This window comes from Oryctolagus cuniculus, chromosome 2, assembly GCF_964237555.1.
Source record: "Oryctolagus cuniculus chromosome 2, mOryCun1.1, whole genome shotgun sequence".
NCBI classification, from domain to species: Eukaryota; Metazoa; Chordata; class Mammalia; order Lagomorpha; family Leporidae; genus Oryctolagus; species Oryctolagus cuniculus.
This window is the reverse complement of record NC_091433.1, coordinates 171,313,258-171,330,320: the sequence shown is the minus strand read 5'-3', so window position 1 is coordinate 171,330,320 and position 17,063 is coordinate 171,313,258. Positions and strand designations below refer to the sequence as shown.

General features: G+C 49.7%; 1 protein-coding gene across 6 annotated transcripts in view; it reads right to left on the bottom strand.

The window, feature by feature from the left end:
- Positions 1-17,063, bottom strand: part of XDH (xanthine dehydrogenase) — a 92,797-nt gene that overhangs the window by 45,183 nt on the left and 30,551 nt on the right. For all 6 annotated transcript variants that reach the window (XM_070067912.1, XM_070067908.1, XM_070067910.1 and 3 more), the window contains 12 exon segments: positions 16,893-17,002; positions 14,917-15,101; positions 13,410-13,584; positions 11,500-11,583; positions 9,844-10,013; positions 7,608-7,731; positions 5,523-5,642; positions 4,964-5,060; positions 3,271-3,395; positions 2,528-2,661; positions 2,046-2,133; positions 762-848 (listed from right to left, as the gene is read on the bottom strand). In XM_070067912.1, the coding sequence (XP_069924013.1) occupies positions 762-848; positions 2,046-2,133; positions 2,528-2,661; positions 3,271-3,395; positions 4,964-5,060; positions 5,523-5,642; positions 7,608-7,731; positions 9,844-10,013; positions 11,500-11,583; positions 13,410-13,584; positions 14,917-15,101; positions 16,893-17,002 (1,499 nt within the window).

Genomic DNA, 17,063 nt, shown 5'->3' with positions numbered 1-17,063 from the left:
GCACTCCAAGATGTAATGTGGGCATCCTAAGCAGTGACTTAACCACTGTGTTACACATCAACCCCAATAATTAACTAAACTCCAATTAACAGGGCCTGCCACCATGGCACAGTGGATAAAGCTGCCACCTGTGATACCAGTATCCTATACGGGCACCAGTTCGAGCTCCAGCTGCCCCACTTCTCATCCAGCTCCCTGATAATGCACCTGGGAAAGGAAGCAGATGGCCCAAGTGCTTGGGCCCCTGCACCCACAAGGGAGACCTGGATGAAGCTCCTGGCTCTTGGCTTTGGAATGGCCCAGCCCCGGCTGTGGTAGCCATTTAGGGAGTGAACCAGCGGATGAAAGATAATATATCTCTCTCTCCGTCTCTTCCTCTCTCTGTGTAACTCTGATTTTCAAATAAATAAATACATCTTTTTTAAAAAATCCCAATTAATTGAATTCATAATATATGCACGCAAGCATACACATACACAAAATAAAATGTCACCACACCATATATAAAGCTCTGGAACTGTTTTGTTTGGCAACATAGTTGCACAATGCTGTTTCTAATCTGACCATTTTCTAATCTGACCATTTTTGTGCTTTAGAGATTAATCAAGGATGGAGAGCCTGGGATGCAGACCAGGCAGGAGGCTACTTGCAACAGCGCGGGCAGGAATTGTGGGGGAGACCTGTGCCTGTGTGTGCCATCGGGCCGTGGGGCGTACCCTTGACCCCCTGTCACCCCAGGAGCAGGCAGGGGTCCTACTTACACCTTGAGAGAGATCCTGGGTGTTCCCTGCATTGCTGAAGTGTTCCACCTCCAGAGCCACAACCTTCCCCGTCTTCATGAAACCCACCTGCCAAAAAGGAGAGCAACTTTTCAACAACAGTCCCCTCCTGTGTCCCTGATCCTCCAGTCCCACCTCTGCTACCTGGGGGGAGGGGACAGAAAGCAGGAGATCCCACCCCATGAAAAAGAGGGCCTGACCCTAACAGAGGAAGAGGAGAGGACCTCACACCTCCCCACTGGGCACCCTTGGCTCCCCGCCCCTCGCATGCTGTTCCCACACTCTCATCCCTTCCACCTGCGCCCAGCTGCTGGCTCTGACAGAAGGAGTGAGGAGGTAGGAGAGAGACAGCTGATCATGATAGGGCAGGCAGGGGGCAGGCCGGGAAGAGACTGGGAAGGATTTGGCAGGGTTCCCCGTGGAGCTTTGGGCAGGAGACAAGCGCTACGCTTCACACGAGCACGAATGTGCTTGCATGGCATCAAAGCACTCCTTCACAGGACATTTTACAAATGTGGAAACCGGGACTCCGGAAGATCAAGCTGCTGTTCTACAGGCTCCTGAGAACTTAGGAATCAGAGAAATGTAATTCCTCTCGGAGGGTGAAAGCATGAAACAAAGTCAGAGCAGCTGAGGGAAGCTGCTCAAGGCCAGTGCATGGCACGGGGCCAGACGCAGGCCTGGGAGGCCACCCTGGTACGTAGAGGAAGAAAGGCTCTTTGTCAGAACAAGGACTGGTCATGCACGGAGCCCAGGAAAGACACTGTCCCAGGGGGAGGTCCGGGCAGTGCCTAACCATGTACTGGGAAAGCGGGTGCCCACCCCAACAACTGCCCTTACCCCAACCCCTGCCCGGGGGAAGTCTAATTTCTCAGGTGGTCATTCTGGATTTCACAGCAGGCTGTGGACACATCGACACTGGGCACCCAGCATGGTGGGTTACCCCTAGGTCTGATGGTAAACGATGTGTCAGAGGCCAACTTAGTTCCAAAGACCAAACTCGGATCCTAGCAACTTCACAGAACTCATGGATGCCACCCTCTGAGGTTTCTCTCGGGAACTGGCCCGTCAGTCTCACCCAGCACACCCTTCCGTGCTGCTGTTGCCAGACTTGAGTTTCTCTCGTTGCTATTTCCTCCTTGAACTTTGGCAGAGTGATAGGCAAAGGGTGACAGTGCAGCTCTCATTCCCTGGACCTTTGTCCTCTGGCCCCTCACAGGGAGACCCTGCCCACCACCCACCCTGGCACATCCCAAGACCCGGGACCTTGTATCTGGCCAGGAAAGGATGTCTGCCACCAGTTATGAGCATGTCTTCATCACGGTCCAGCATGCAGCGCACAGGGCGTCCAGTCCTGCGTGGGCACCAAGAGCATTAGGAGCCTGTGGGCCATCCACAGCTGCCCAGCCCTGTGAGTGTTGGGGATGGAGACAGCAAGGGAGCCCTCTTGTACCAGCTGGCTCCTGGGGCAGAGCTGAACTGAGACAGGACAGGGACTCTACAGGACATGAGGAGGGCCTATCCCTGGGGAACTTGCGGCCAGCTAGAGGGAGAAGACGGGGGCACACATGTCAGAACACTAAGAAACAGGCCATGTTGCGCTCATCCCTAAGCCCGAGAGTTCTACAAATAGATAGTCATGAGCATTCAAAGCAGAGGCAAACTCCTTCCAACAGGGAGGAATCCAGGAAAGCTTCCTGGCGGACACAGACCTACTTCTCTTCCCAAGGCCTGCTGGGAGAACTCACTTGTATGCAGCCAGGGCCACTGCTGTGGACACAACAGTGCTCCGGGTCTCCTTCCCTCCAAAGCCCCCTCCCATTCTCTTCACTCGGACCACGATCCGATTTGCTGGAACTCCTAACATATTTGCGACAAAGCTCTATGGGGGAAAAACAAAACAAAACAAAACAAAACAACACGGGCACTGAATACATCATTGGTTCTTATTTCAGTCCCAAACCAGAGGCTCTTGATATGCATGGGCCTAATTACTGTTGCAAATTCTGAAATCCCTTGATTCCAAAAGCCCCTCCTCTCTGAATTCAGCCCTCCGGTTGGTAGTACTGGTGTCCAGCCCTCATCAGGCACTGCAGGCTGAGTTGAGACCATTCAGAACCTCACTGTTAAACCAAAGGGGCGGACAGCTCGCAGTGTACTTGCAAAGCCAAAAGTGCTTCTGTTTGGCCAGAGGTCAGTAGGTCAGCACAAGGCCAGTGGGCAAACCATTGTCCCATTACAGACAGTTGAGAACATTCAAGTTGCTGTAGATACGTTTGTGGCCCCTGCGGTTGTTACCAACCCCTTCTCAGGGAGGATATGACTTGACCAAGGCTGCCCAGCACTGGAGTGACAAGAGCTAACAACAGGCGCCAGCACCACTGCTCTCCAGTCCCCTTCCAGACCAGCCCAGGTCTCCCTCTTGCCATTGGCCACCTTGCCCTGGTGGTCTGCGTGGGACTTCCCTCTGTCCTCCCCACAGGTCTCCTACCTGGGTCTTCATGGTGTTCTGTGTGGACACAAAGAGCTCCATCTCCCCTGCTTCGCCTTTCGGGACAGCAATGGTGCAGTGAGTCTCCAGGTAGAAGTGCTCTTGGCCACCGATGTACAACTCTCCTAGGGAAGCAATGAGAGCCCACAGTGAGGCCCGGGCTGCGAGGGGCAGGTTTGTCTGGGGACAGAATGTCCTCTGCATGTGGCCCGGGCAGGAACCAACAGCTCACAGGGAGCCTCTAGGCTCCCCAACTGGGCTGCAAAGGAGTCTCAATTCTCAGTCATCTGGGAATTACAGAGTCCCCCTACTCCCCATCCCCCCAAAAGAAACCTGTGCAACACTGAAATATGTGCAAAGTTTGCTTCTCACTGCAGCCCGAGGAAATCAAATATTTCTAAATACAACTCCTTATAAATGTTTAGAAAAGGTAAAGAAAAGATGATTGTGTGGGAGGAAGGTAAAAGCTGTTGAAACCAAGAGGGGAGTCACTGGGGTCAACTGTAATGAAAGGAAAGCAAGAAAGCGAGCCAGGAGGATATGGAGAAGGGGTCCTCGCACTTAACGGCCTCACAGCAGCTATCATAGCAGACTCTGCCAGGACCGCACAGCACAGAGGCCACCACAACCCTACATAAAAGGCACTCTCACAGGGACAGCGCCCAGCAGCTGTTCATTCAACTGTGAATGAACTTCACCCTGGCTATTTCTCATTGTGGGCAAAGATTATTATTTCAAAATATCTGATAGAATGCTTATTTAAAATTATTTATGTATTTATTTATGAGACTTACAGAGTTCCTATCTGCTGGTTCACACCCTAACTGCCTGCAATAGCCAGGTGGCCAAAGCGAGCAGCTGGGAACTCAATCTGGGCTTCTCCTGTGGGTGGCAGGGACCTGATTCCCTGGAGCCATCACTGCTGCCCTCCAGGGTCCACGCTACTCAGCTTCTTAACTGCCAGACCCAACGCCCATGCCAAGGTTGTCTTTCTCCTGGCTCTGCCTCTCTGACTTGCCCCACAGTCCAGCATGGTGTGCGTATCCCCATTGTAGTGCTCAGCTACGCACCCTCTGACTGCTGCTCTCTCTCTATTCAGGCTGGCAATCAGAAAGCAGCAAATAAGAGCATCTTCTGAAACTGAAGCTACCAGGCCTTTGAGAGAGGTGGCTTGCTATTGACTCGGCAGTGCCCCCACAGCCAACCTACAGAGCAATTCCAAAAGGCACACTAGTAGCAGCCATGTCCTAGGGGAAGAGCCATAGACCCCACTTCAGTGTCAGAGACAGGTCGGGGGGAGGAGGAGGGAAGGACAGGCAAGGGGAGAGAGCCAGCTGCCAATGGATAAGGACCACCTTCATGCACTCGGGGCAGGTGAGGACTCTGTGGCTACAGCCTGGCAGACCCACAGCTGGCTACACCTGTGGCTGTTTACTGCCCAGGACGGCTCTCCAAATTAGAACACATTACTCAGCCTAACCTCTCAAGAACCACATAGGTTACCCAGTCTAGACACAGGAGATTAAGATGACTGAGAGTGGACGCCAGCCAGCTATCCACCGTTTTGTTACAAACGGAAGAGGGGATCTTCTCTGAGGAGCTGTTTAGCACTCACCTCCCTGCCCTGGGATCAACGTGCAGTTTTGCATTTAAGGGTTGCAAGCAGGGCGCACCCTCCTCACTGCTGCTGTACCTGAGACAACGTTATCGGCTTCGGAAAACCCCTTCTTGAGGTCTCCTTTCTCAATCTTCAGCTCAGGCCCATAAAAGGATTCGTTCTTTATAGCATCCTGAGGATCAAAAAGAAGCTTCAGTCACTTGCCTCCCAGGGGCGGAAAGAAGACGGCTTCTGATCGGGGAGAAGGAAGCTCTGGGTCTCCTCCTCTCTCTTCTCATCTGAACCTCTACACACTTCGCATGCAAACTGAAGGGAAGCTCTGTCGGAATTCCTGCACTTCTTCAGCGAGAGGTGGACCGCCCCAGCTCTTGCAGAAAAACAAGGACCCCAGGAGGAACCACTGGAGCCAAATTTGGGGATGGAGGAACTCAGTTTGGCTGTTAGTCGACTGAGCCCAAGATCATGAAGAGGAAGGCTTCATGGAACAAAAAATCTCCAAGGACTGGGAGGGATTTAAAGCTCCGTGTAGCCAAATCTCTACCTGCTGCTCTGGTCCTCTAAAGAGGATCCTAATAAATGGGCCTGCAGGTACGGGACGCTCGCTGCTCACTGCAAGCAGTGCACTCGCAATTACCTCAATCGTGATAATGGCTGGAAGGTCTTCATAGGTGATTTTCACCCCCTGAGCAGCTCTCTGTGCGTGTTCCGGGGTATCAGTGACCACAGCACCAATGATGTGCCCAACACACGTGACCTAGGAGTGGAGGTGGACTGTCAGAAAACATGCCTAAGCTCCTCGTGAAGCAACCCAGTTTTTGCATTGTTCAAAAAGGCAAAGAAATCCCTGCTGTCTCACAATCAAAGCACTTTTTCTGATGGCCCTGGAGCCTTTTCATCCCCTGGTCCTACTAATTGAGGTTATATGCTTCTTCCTAAGTGCTTAGAGATCCCCAGGATGAGGATGGCAGACAGAGTTAATCTCAAAGGCAATTTTCCCTACTCAGTTCTGGCATTCCTTTGTGAATCTGGGCAGGATGGAACTGGCAATTGATTATTAATAGCTGCTGTGAGCATAACGGGAACTGTGGCACTAGGCAGTGTGTGTGTCACTTTGGCTCTATTCCAAATATTCATATGGTCTTCATATGAAGAGACAGAGACCTGGAAGACCACAGTGGCTAGTTACTAGATCACAAGTAAAGCTTAGGCCTTGACTCCCACTCTTTATCTTCTTTCCATTCCTCTCTTGCCTTCTGTTCCCCAGCTTTATACGAAAAGCTTCTCAAAAGGCCGCAATCACATCTTATATTTCATTTATATGCTCCAAAGCAGTGGCTCCCACATGCTGGTTTTCTTGGATTCGATGGCCCATAAACAAGATTTTTAAGAACTTAGAGAATAATAATTGTTGCTTTATTGTTTTATTTTCTTTGAATACTTCACTTCCAGGGGCCAGAGCGTTAGCACAACAGGTTAAGCTGCTGTTTGCCATGCCAGCATCCTCTACTGAAGTGCCTGAGTCCTGGTTTCTCTCTTTCCAATCCCACTTCCTATGAATGCTCCTGGGAAAGCAGCAGAAGATGGCCCAAATACTTGGGCCCCCTGCCACCCACATGAGAGATCAGCATGGAGTTCCTGGCTCCTAGTTTTGGCCCAGCTCAGACCTAGCTGTTTTGACCATCTAGGAAGTAAAACAGTAGATGGAAGACATCTCTCTCTCCTTCTCTCTCTCTACTCTGCCATTCAAATAAATAAATGAATATTAAAAAGAAAAGAAAATTCAGTTCCATAGTAGTTTAATGGATCTCTTTCAGGAATAATTTTCATCCTACACACACACACACACACACACAGCAACAATAAACTATTATCAAAATCATCACTTTGGAATATGAGGCTTCTGACAAGAGGAATGAATACTTAGCAAGCAAATCTCTGGCAATTATCTCTTGAGGACCCAACTAAGTCATTGGCTTATTTGGTTCGTGGTGGTTGAACTTGGATGACCCTCATTAAGCATAAGGCAGTGCTCTCTGGGGCTCCCAAAGTTCATAAAACAATTTGTTCTTCCACTAAATGCTCTCCTGGTAGAGTTCTTGTGTCTCTTGTGGGTTTGTTTTCTCCTTCATTTTCACATCAACAAAGTGAATCTACCCTTCGTAATACCCACTACTGTCTAGTTTGCAAAATCTGATCTATATTAGAATTAAAGAAAAAAATGATCTTCAAAAAATATCCTGTGAGTAAGGCAGAGGATTTTTCTAGCAGTTACCCTAAATGCTTGGAAATGTCTTGTTGTTATTGCAGAATTACATATGGCCAAGATCAACAGATGAACTTTCATATAAATGAATTATCAACACATACAGTGGTACTATTATGGTTTGTTTGCAGTATCTTTCTTTCCTATGAATAAAGGACTTTGACATTATTCTTTAAGAGCTTAATTGTTAATTCAAATGTAACTGCCATTCAGGTTTTGCTGCCACTTTGGCATAGAATTAGCCTACTGTGTATAAACAAGAGCCATCAATTAAATGAATGAGTAAAACATATCCTACCTCTTAATGGATTATTCCCTAGATGGGCCAAGTGGATGACGGCCAGATATTTGCATATGCAAATGTAATCCTTCAGGATCAGGGATTTGGAACAATGAGCATAATTGAAAATGGCAATCCTTATTCCATTTACTTCTTATAAAGAAATCCAAAAATACCTTATCCTGTGCAAAAACTGTTTCATCATTACAAAGTCCAGTTACGTTACTCCCAGGAATATCAGCAGCCGAGAGGAAGCAAACAAACCCTGGCACCTTTTTGGCCTCTGAAGTGTCTATGGACCTGCAAGAATAACTCAAGTGAGGAACCAGGACAACACACAGAGCTGGAGCAGTCACCAGATTGGACAACCTGCCTTCATTTACTTCACCTTCATTCCTCCCTTTGTTACCTTCTTTTCTATTAGATTCTACTTCTGTTCTTCTCTGTAAATGCTGATGAAATGGTTATTACATGGAGGCCACTGTGTGTTGAATGCCACTGAGAGTATAAGATGAGTAAGACAGGTCAGGTCTTCATGGACCTTATGCTGTGTCCTGTCTGCTCTCCAAGGGCAAAGGAGACCCAGCATGGTGAGCAGCACTTACTGTGGAGGTTACTGGCTAAAATCCACAGCACCAGTTAACCCCCACCCAGAATCAGCACAGGAAGGCACTTGCTGTGTTGGGGATCGATGGCCCTGAACTTGTGCACACAGCTGAATTTCTGTCCTGCTCTTCATGGTGCTCTCCCAGCACAGCAGGCAAACCACACGTAATGAGTCAATGCAGATCGCAAAGGGAAAAGGCCCAGCTTGTTTAGCAACTACAACAGTCTAAGTTGTGTACTGATCACTCTGGCTTGTGTCCACGGAGGGGTATAGGGTGGGGGCGACTTAGTGAAATGCTTGCAAACTGCCCTGAAGTATCAACCACCTTCCAAACAGTTAATCCTCACGAGCAAGCCGAAAGGAATGAGCGTTTTCCTCTTTCTACAGGTGGGGGAATTCAAGCTTCGGGCAGTTAAGTGGCTTGTCCGAAGTCACTCGGTCTGAAGGCATGGTAACTGGGATTAGAGTTGAGGCTAAGCTGTGAGGGTGCCAAAGGCAGAGGACTGCCAAAGTCAGCCCAGCTCTGGTCCACCAGGAGCCCTTCCAGGTACAAGCATCCCAATTCCTACAACGCTTCCCCACCTCCTACACCCATTGCACTGCTAGAGTGTGGACAGTAGGGGTCACGGTACTGTCACCATGGGATCAAGACAAAGACAAAGGCAAATGAATTTACCCCACAGCTGGTAGCCCTAGCCACTTACATAAACATTTTTTTTCAGTGATATGGAAAAGCTTATGCATGTGTTAGAGATTATATCTGTGTCCTGGCCGCCATTCCTGGAACCTGTGCCCAGGCTAGGAGCAGTTGCAGAGAAAACACCAATGACAAAGAGACGTGATTTCTAACCCATGCAGTGGCAGGGTCCAAGGAAGGGGTTTCCAAGCTGCTGTAGTCAGCAGGTTGGGTGTCCAGTGCCTACCAGGTCATGAACCTCACAGTCTCTGGCTTGAACAAGCAGAAGCAAATGCCACTTGGCTTCCAACTCCAACTCACTCCTTGCCAGTTGGATAACCTGCAGAGTCTGTTACTAACCTGCTTGTGCCTTACTTTGCCTGTCTGGAATGGGGGATAATAATAGCAACTGCCAATAGTGTCGATGTGAGGCATAAGTGAGCCAATATATATAAAATTCTTCAAATCAGGCTGCAGCAAATATTAAGTGTCAACTGCATACTAAATTTTACTATTGTTATGATTGCTCTGTTATTATTATTACTATAGAGGTGGCAGTTGCTTGTCGTTCAGGCTCTCAAAATTCAAGAAACAGGTATACATGGTTGTTCTCTGCCAGGTGCTTTGAGGACACCATGGCTAATCCTCACACGCACACACCCAACTACACGTGGGCAGATGAGGACTTGCACCCACAGGCCCAGGACTCAGCTGCTAAGCAGTCGAGCAGGGCTGCAACCCCAGCAATGCCAGGTCTGTGAGATTCCAAGGCCATGGTCTCCCCTTGAGTGTCTTACGTGGAAGTCTAGCCCAGTGCTCACCAGGCCAATGTAACGTGCAACTCGTAAAAGCCTACAGCAGCTGCCAACTTAGGGCTCCAAGGCCTTCCTGCTGTGGCCCCTGTAATGTTAGCCCCTCTCCCTTCCAGGAGCAGATCTCCCCCAGGCATCAAGGAGCCCCGAGCCCGCCTGCTGCTCCTCAGACTGCGGTTCTGAGATCCTTTCCCTTCCTCCAGACTGGGAGGCGCTGGAGGAGCCTCGTGGTCTCTGGGCTTGCATCCAGGCAGGGTGCGAGAAGTCTCGTGCGTGCATCCTCCCAGCATCCCCCTTGCACAGGTGGCTACACTCACTTGATCTTGGCGTGGGCCCGCGTGCTAGTGACCAGCCGGAGGGACAGCTCGTTCTCGTACCGAGGGATGTCGTCACAGTACACGGCCTCCCCGGAGGCCTGCATGCCCGCGGCCAGGTGGGGCAAAGGCCTGCCCACCATGTCCTCCTCAGACTGGCCCTTGGGCACCTCCTGGAACAGCAAGATCACTGGTCAGGCTGAGCTGTGAAGGACACTGCTCCCCTGCAGGCCTGGGAAACTGTGAGGTTGAGGAGAAGCCATCAGAAAGGCACCTAAGAAGCCACTGATAAGTGGTCATGGTGTCAGTACGTAAAGAACAGGGAGGAACCTAAATGCTCATAACCATCAGAGGATGGATTACACCATATCATACAGTGAAGCATGAAAACGTTCATTTGAGCAGTTTAATTACAAGAAGGCTCATGTTGAGAATAGACAGATCATAAAACATTGTATGTAGGGACTTGAATTCAGTAGGAGAAAAGAATATATGCTATAAATAAAGTGTGTATATGTGTGTGTGTATGTGTGTATGAGCAATTTCTAAAAGTTTTTGGAAAATGGAATTTCTTTAAAAAGTTTATTTTGATGCAAAAAAATTTTTAAATCCATGCCATTTTTGCATTATTCACATTTTCCATGGACATTTTGAAGATGCCCTCATATGCATGGATTTTCAAAAAAAAATTTGCAACAAAATAAACCTTTCCTTTAATCCCATGTTCCATGAGCTTTCCAGTTCCCTTGTATGGTGACACATGAACAGGAGAAAGCGGAAGGAGGTCAACAAAAATATAAGCATGATCTTCCCTTGGAGGTGAGACTTGGGTGATTTTCATTTGCTTCTTCGTACTTCTCTGTATTTTCCAAAATGCTTTAAAAATGTATTAATTTTACAACAAAGTTCCACTTTTGTTTTTCAAAACAATGACTAATGGTTTTTGAGTGTTTTCTACATGCCAAGGACTACCCACATGATTCACTTTTATTAACCTATTAACCCATGGAGCTCTCAAAAACATTCTGTGAAACAGGTGCCCTCACTACCCACGCTTGCAGGGGGTATAAGTAACACCCAAGAGGCACAGACTCAGCAGGCAACATTCTCAAGGCTGCACAGTGGGAAATTGGCAGTTTTGATTTGAAACCAAGAGGTCAGGCCCCGGAGTGCATGCCCCACTCTAGTGTAGTGGTCATAAATTATAGCCTGAGACCTGATCTAACTCACTGCCTGTATTGGGAAATAAAGTTTTATTGGAACACAGCACGCACAGTCACTTATGTACTGTCTGTGGTTGCTTCTCTGTGACAACAGAGTTGACAAGTTGTAGAGGAGGCTGGATGGCCCCCAAATCAAAAATGTTGGCAGGACAAATGTATGGGCCTTCACCTTGTCCCTCTCACGCTAAAGACAGTTCCTGGCTTTGCACATTAGCCCATGGCGGGTTCAGAGCAGACAGAATGAAGATTCGTTCTCCATAAGCAATGAGTACAGATAGCTACACTGACATCAACCTGGTTCTCATTCTCTGAGTATTTCTGCCCAAGAGTAAGGAGTTTTATGTACCTACATACAACTCAAGTTAGTCATTCACCAACCATCAACCATGTTCACCAATGTGGCCGGCCAAGGCCCTGACACTGGCCGTCTACTCACTTGGAAGAGCTGGACGTTGGCTGGAGGGTCTTTCTGGAAAAGTAAGGTAGCACTGGCGAAGGTGGGGTCCAGTAGGCTGCATTTCTGGGGGTGGGGAGACAGCACAGGTAACTATGACTGTATTATCATTGACGCCTCCCTTGGTTGTCCCCAGGCGTCAAAGGTGACAACTGTCCCTCTCATCCCCTCCTTTTCTACCCCTTTGAGTAACAGTTGGATCCAGCTCGACACGTGGGCTCTGCACGTGTGGCACTGAGTAGCAGACTCTACTTCAGACCCGGCCACCCTGCTGCGTGGGCACGCAGAGAGATCTGGACCTGCCGGCCAACTCAACTGGCCGTCTCCTTCCTGAATACCCAGCCACCCCGCTGCGTGGGCACGCAGAGAGATCTGCATCTGCATGTGTGTGCACTGCTCCCTCTGGTGGCAACACCTTCTCCCCAGCCCCTCCCCCCTGGAAAAGCCATCCTGGTCCTCCTCAGGTCCAGCATCTCAACAGAAGCGGTGCAGGGTGGGGGACCTGTTGTAGCAGGACGAGTTAAGCTGCCACCAGCATTGCCTGCATCCCTTGCACAGCTGGTGCAAGTCAGGGCACCTCCACTTCGCAGCCAATGGGCCTGGAAAAGCGGTGAAAGACAGCCCGAATACTTGAGCTCCTGTCGCCCATGTGGGAGACCCAGATGGAGTTCCAGGCTGCTGGCTTGGGCCTAGCTCGGCTCTAGTCATTGTGGCCATTTGGGGAGATGGAAGATCTTTCTCTCTCCCTCTCTCTGTAACTCTGCTTTTCAAGTATATAAATAAAATAAGTCTTTAAAAAAAAAAAAAGAAGCAAGGGGGTTACAAAATCCTCTGTGCAGTATGATATTAAATCTGTTTAGGAAATGATATATCCAAATCCAAAGATCACAAGATGATAGATATATTGATGGATGAAGGGACAAACAGTATGATAGATAGCTGGACAGGTAAGTATAGGAAAGAGATCCAAGAAATATTGATCGAACTATCAGCCGTGGTTTTCTCTGGGATCTAAGAGTAGTGGTAATTTTAGTTGTTTTTCTTATGCGAATTTGTTTTTAAATTTTTTCACAGTAAGTTTGTACTACTCTTATAATCAGAAAAAAATTAAGTATTAATTTTTTTGTACTTTTGTTTAAGAGGCTGCAAGACACAGAGTTCCCACCCACTGGCTCACCCAGCAGCCTGGGCCAACCTGGGAGCCAGAACTCAACATAGGTCTCCACATGGGCAGCAGGGAGCCCAGCGCTTGCGCCATCACCTGCTGGTCTCAGCAGGAAGCTTTGAGAGTAGTGAAGGGAACCCAGGACCCAGGACTTGGGATGCGGGCAACTTAACCAAAGCCAGGCCAGAGCTAGGCCGGAAACCCACCTCGTTATTAGGATTTACAGAGGGAGTTCGCTGTCCCTCCCGCCCTGCTTTCTCTCCGCTCGCTGGCACAGAGCCGGTCTTCCCAGCTATGCGAGGCCGCCCCCACGGACGCCTTCCCCACCACCCTGGGGCTGCCTGCTGTCACTGGGCATGCGCTCACAGTAGGCGCCGATGTGCTTGCTGGTGAGCAGGCCTCTAAGCTGGGCCCCGCCTCCGCCCGCATGCACTCCCGCACCCCAAGTTCAGGTCCCGCTCCACTCTCCCTGCTTACCTACACGGTCTCCCCGGCCCTGCAGCTAGGGGCTGCCCATTGGTAGCTTCACAGCGAGCCCAGAGACCAGTCCAGTGCCACGGGGGTCTAAGGGCGCACACAAGGCAAGGACCTGCCTCCTGGAGTCCCAGCCCGGCGGCTCCTGGCCTGGCTGGCTTCCTATTCCCCTCTCTGTGCCCGCAGATGCCCACCCAGACCCGCATCTCGGTCCCCAAAGGACCACGCGCCGAGGCTCGCCGGCCACACTCACGTCATCAGGGTTCTCCCCGCCCAACTTCTGCAGCACAGTCAGGTAGAACTTGAAGAAGAAGCTGAGGCTGAGTGTGCGCCGGAACTCCACCATGCCGCCCGGGGCGTCGGCGGGCAGCTGCAGCTCGTCGGCCAGGCCTGCGCACACCTCCTGCAGTAGCTCAGGGCCCCAGGACCTGCGCGACACCGACACCGGGACCGTGGAGGGTGCTCACACCGCCTGCTGCACCCAGATGCCGCTATGCTGCAGGTCGCAGGACCTCCCTACAGAACGTGGCCCAGACACTCGGGGCCCGAGGCTCTGGGCCAGTGGCCAACCTCCTTGAGCCTGATTTTATTTGTCCTTAGGAGCAATTTTTAAAGTAATAATAATAATAATAACCGAGACCCTACAAAGGAGGTAGGCAATGGCCAAAAGTTTTTGTAATTAAGTCCCTTGTCATTTAATTAAGGGAAACATCTTATGCCAATTTACCAATGTAAAAAATTTGAGGCATGGGGAGATAAACTAATTTATGTCACTCATCTCCTAAGTGTTGGAGCCAGGAACTTCCTGGAACCATGGAGGCAAACTCCAAGTTAAACTTTCTCCATCCCACATGGGTATTATAGGATATATAGGATACTGCCAGTGAAAGACCTGGTATAACTGCAGCCATGGAGTAGGCACCAGTACTTTTAATAGCAGCGTTAACCACAGCAGTAGTAATAGTAGTAGCAGTAGCAATAGTATTACTGGTAACAGCAACATTTGCCATGAGTAGTAACACTAGCAATAGCAGCGGTAGCAATAGTAATAGTAGTAGTAGAAACAGAAGTTGTAGTAATAGAGGAAGCACTAGTAATAGTAGGACCAGGACTGCTGATAACACTACTAGTCGTGGAATCACTAGTAGCAGCAGCAATACTAGTAATAGTAATAGTACCAATAACAGCAGCAGCAGCAAAAAGCATAGGAGTCACAGCAGTAATGTTAGAAAGTATCACTAGTAATAGCAGCAGCAGGAGGAGGAGTACCAATAGTAACTGTAGTAGTAACAATGGCAGTATTAATTGTAACAATTGTATTAATTGTATACTAGTCATAGTAACAGTAGAAAGGCAGTGGTAAAAGTGGCAGCTGTAGTAGGAACAACAGTAATAATAGGGGTCATGGTAAGTGACAGTAGTAGAAATACCATCAGGGAAAATAGTAATAGTCATAATAGTAGTACCAGTGGTAATAGTAGTTGCGATACTGTAGTGGAAGCAGCAGCAGTAGTAGCAATAGTAACAGTAGAGGCTGCATTGAGAGTAGGAATGGCCACGGCAGCCACGGTGGGAGGACAGCAGTAGTAACACTAGTAGTCGCACTAGTACCAGTAGTGGCAGTTACAGTGGTTAAAGTAGAAGTGGTAGCACCAGTAGCAGCAGCAGCTAACGTGGCCGTAGCAGTGATGCTCCCCACAGCCAGGAGTCACGGGAGCAGCAGTGGCCGTGGCGTGGCAGCAGTCATGGCTTGCTCTTACTTGGCTATCTGCCTCTGAGTGGTCTTGAGGGCCGAGATGGTTCTGTTGGCCATCCCTCCGTAGCAAAGGGCCAGCTCCTTCACCTCCATGCTCCCTGGCTTGAAGAGCACTCGCATGCCACAGGTGACCTTGGCAATGTCATCTTCCCTGCGGGAGGCCTGCTTGAAGGCTGAGAAAAACTCACCCTAGAAAAAGAGCAGAAAGCATCATTTTCCCACCTTGTTTATCAAGGACTGCATATGGCCAGGGGAGGTGACAACACAGGGAGTGAGGTGAAGCGAGGGGACAACACCATTGCAAACCAGCAGGCGAGTTGATATGGGGACTCACAGATCAGGGTGTGCCTGAGTCCTGCACTTGTAGGAAAGTTCCAGAGAACAGTCCCAGCTGTGGGAAAGGATCTGCAGGCAGGTGGCAAGTCAGACAAAGCACAGGTTGCAGATGCTGGCCCACCTGACGTTTTCCCTGGGTTGCCAGGAACTGGCAGCATCAGAATGACAACAGCCTCAGGAGAAGGCATCCTTATTCTGGGTATCAAAATCTCCTTTCTTGGTCCAGGTGTATGGCACAGTGGTTAGGTCACCACTTGGGACACCTGCCTCCAATATCAGAGTGCCAGGTTCAAGTCCTCACTACTCTGCTTCTGACTTAGCTTTCTGCTGATGCACATCCTAGGAGACAATAGATGATGTCTCAGGAATGTGGTCCCTGCCACCCATGGGGGAGGCCCAGCTGCAGTGCTGGGCTCCTGGCTGCACCTTGGTCCAGCCCAGCATCTGGGAAGTGGACCAGCAGATGGAAGATCTCCTCCAATCTCAACCTTAATCCCTCTCTCCCTCTCTCGCTCTCTGACTCTGCCATTAAAATAAAATGGAAATAAATGTTTTAAAATTATTTTAAATAAAATTTTTACTTTGTGAAATGACTTTTTTTTATAAAAACCAGGTAGTGCTATGCCTGTTTCCTTACCCTCTCCCCACTCATATTCAAATCATTATTATTAGTAGTAGTTGTACTGATCTGTAAAATTTCAAACTGCTCTAAATGACTTACAAGGACAAGCTGGAAAATCATTAAGAAACCACCTCGGGGACATAATTGCTCTAATTTCATTAGCATTCTCATTAAGGAGGTCAAAATTTATAAGGATAAAACATGCCTGGCAGCACTTGCTGAAACACAGAAGCCGCAACCCTCACACTGACCTTGAGAGCCGGCCCCCAGCCTCTGGCCCAACACCTATCTAAAAGGCACCTGGTGGCAAGTGCCCTGGCTGGTAGCTGCTACAAGAGGAGAGAACCACACCAGGCGGGGCCAGGACAGGCCCCGAGGAACACGGGCAAGGCATCTGGAGCTGCCCAGACCTGCCCAGTGGGCCAGAAAAGCTGCTCATAAAGCAGGAATCCCTCATCACCAGCCCAAGCAAGGGTGGTGAGCCAACAGCTCGGCAAGTCCATGGTCAGCATGTGGGGATCTGACTCATGGGCGGCTTCTCCACTCAGCACCCACACCCCGCATGGTTCCGCAGAGGAAAACGAGCCTCCTCTGACATGGCCCAGGACGACTGAACAGCGGGGTGTGTTCCGAGACTGTGTGTTTAGCTAACAATTGGTGATCACCACTGGTCCCCAGACACCTGCCAGGAGCCTTACCCAGGAATTTCAGCACAGAAGGTAACACCATGCCCATTTTACAGATGAGGACAATGGGGCTCAGAGAGGGAGAGGAGTCACTCAAGATCATACACACAGCTCTCTGGTTTCAAAGTCCATGGTCCTATGTGCCCCTACCCTGCAACATCTTGCCCAGAGGGGAATAGGGCTGGTTCATCAGAGATGAAGTTGAGAGAGAAAAATGTCAGTGTTGAAGGAGAGAGATGTAATGCTGGTCCCCCATGGCAGACTCTGGTCTCCTTGTCTGGAGCCTGGTGGGGGGAGTAGCGTGGGTACAGTGTGAACCAGCTCTTGACTTCTCACCTCCCTGCTATAGGGGATCTCTATGGAGAGCAGGATCTCCTCTGGGTTCAGCAGGGTCCTCCGATAGCCAGGGAAGAAGGTGTGGTCCATCCGAACTGTTCTCCTGGTGCCTGTGTGGAGGCAAAATGAGAAGGGACCCAAGTGGGGCCCATGCTCCAGCAAAGTGGGCTA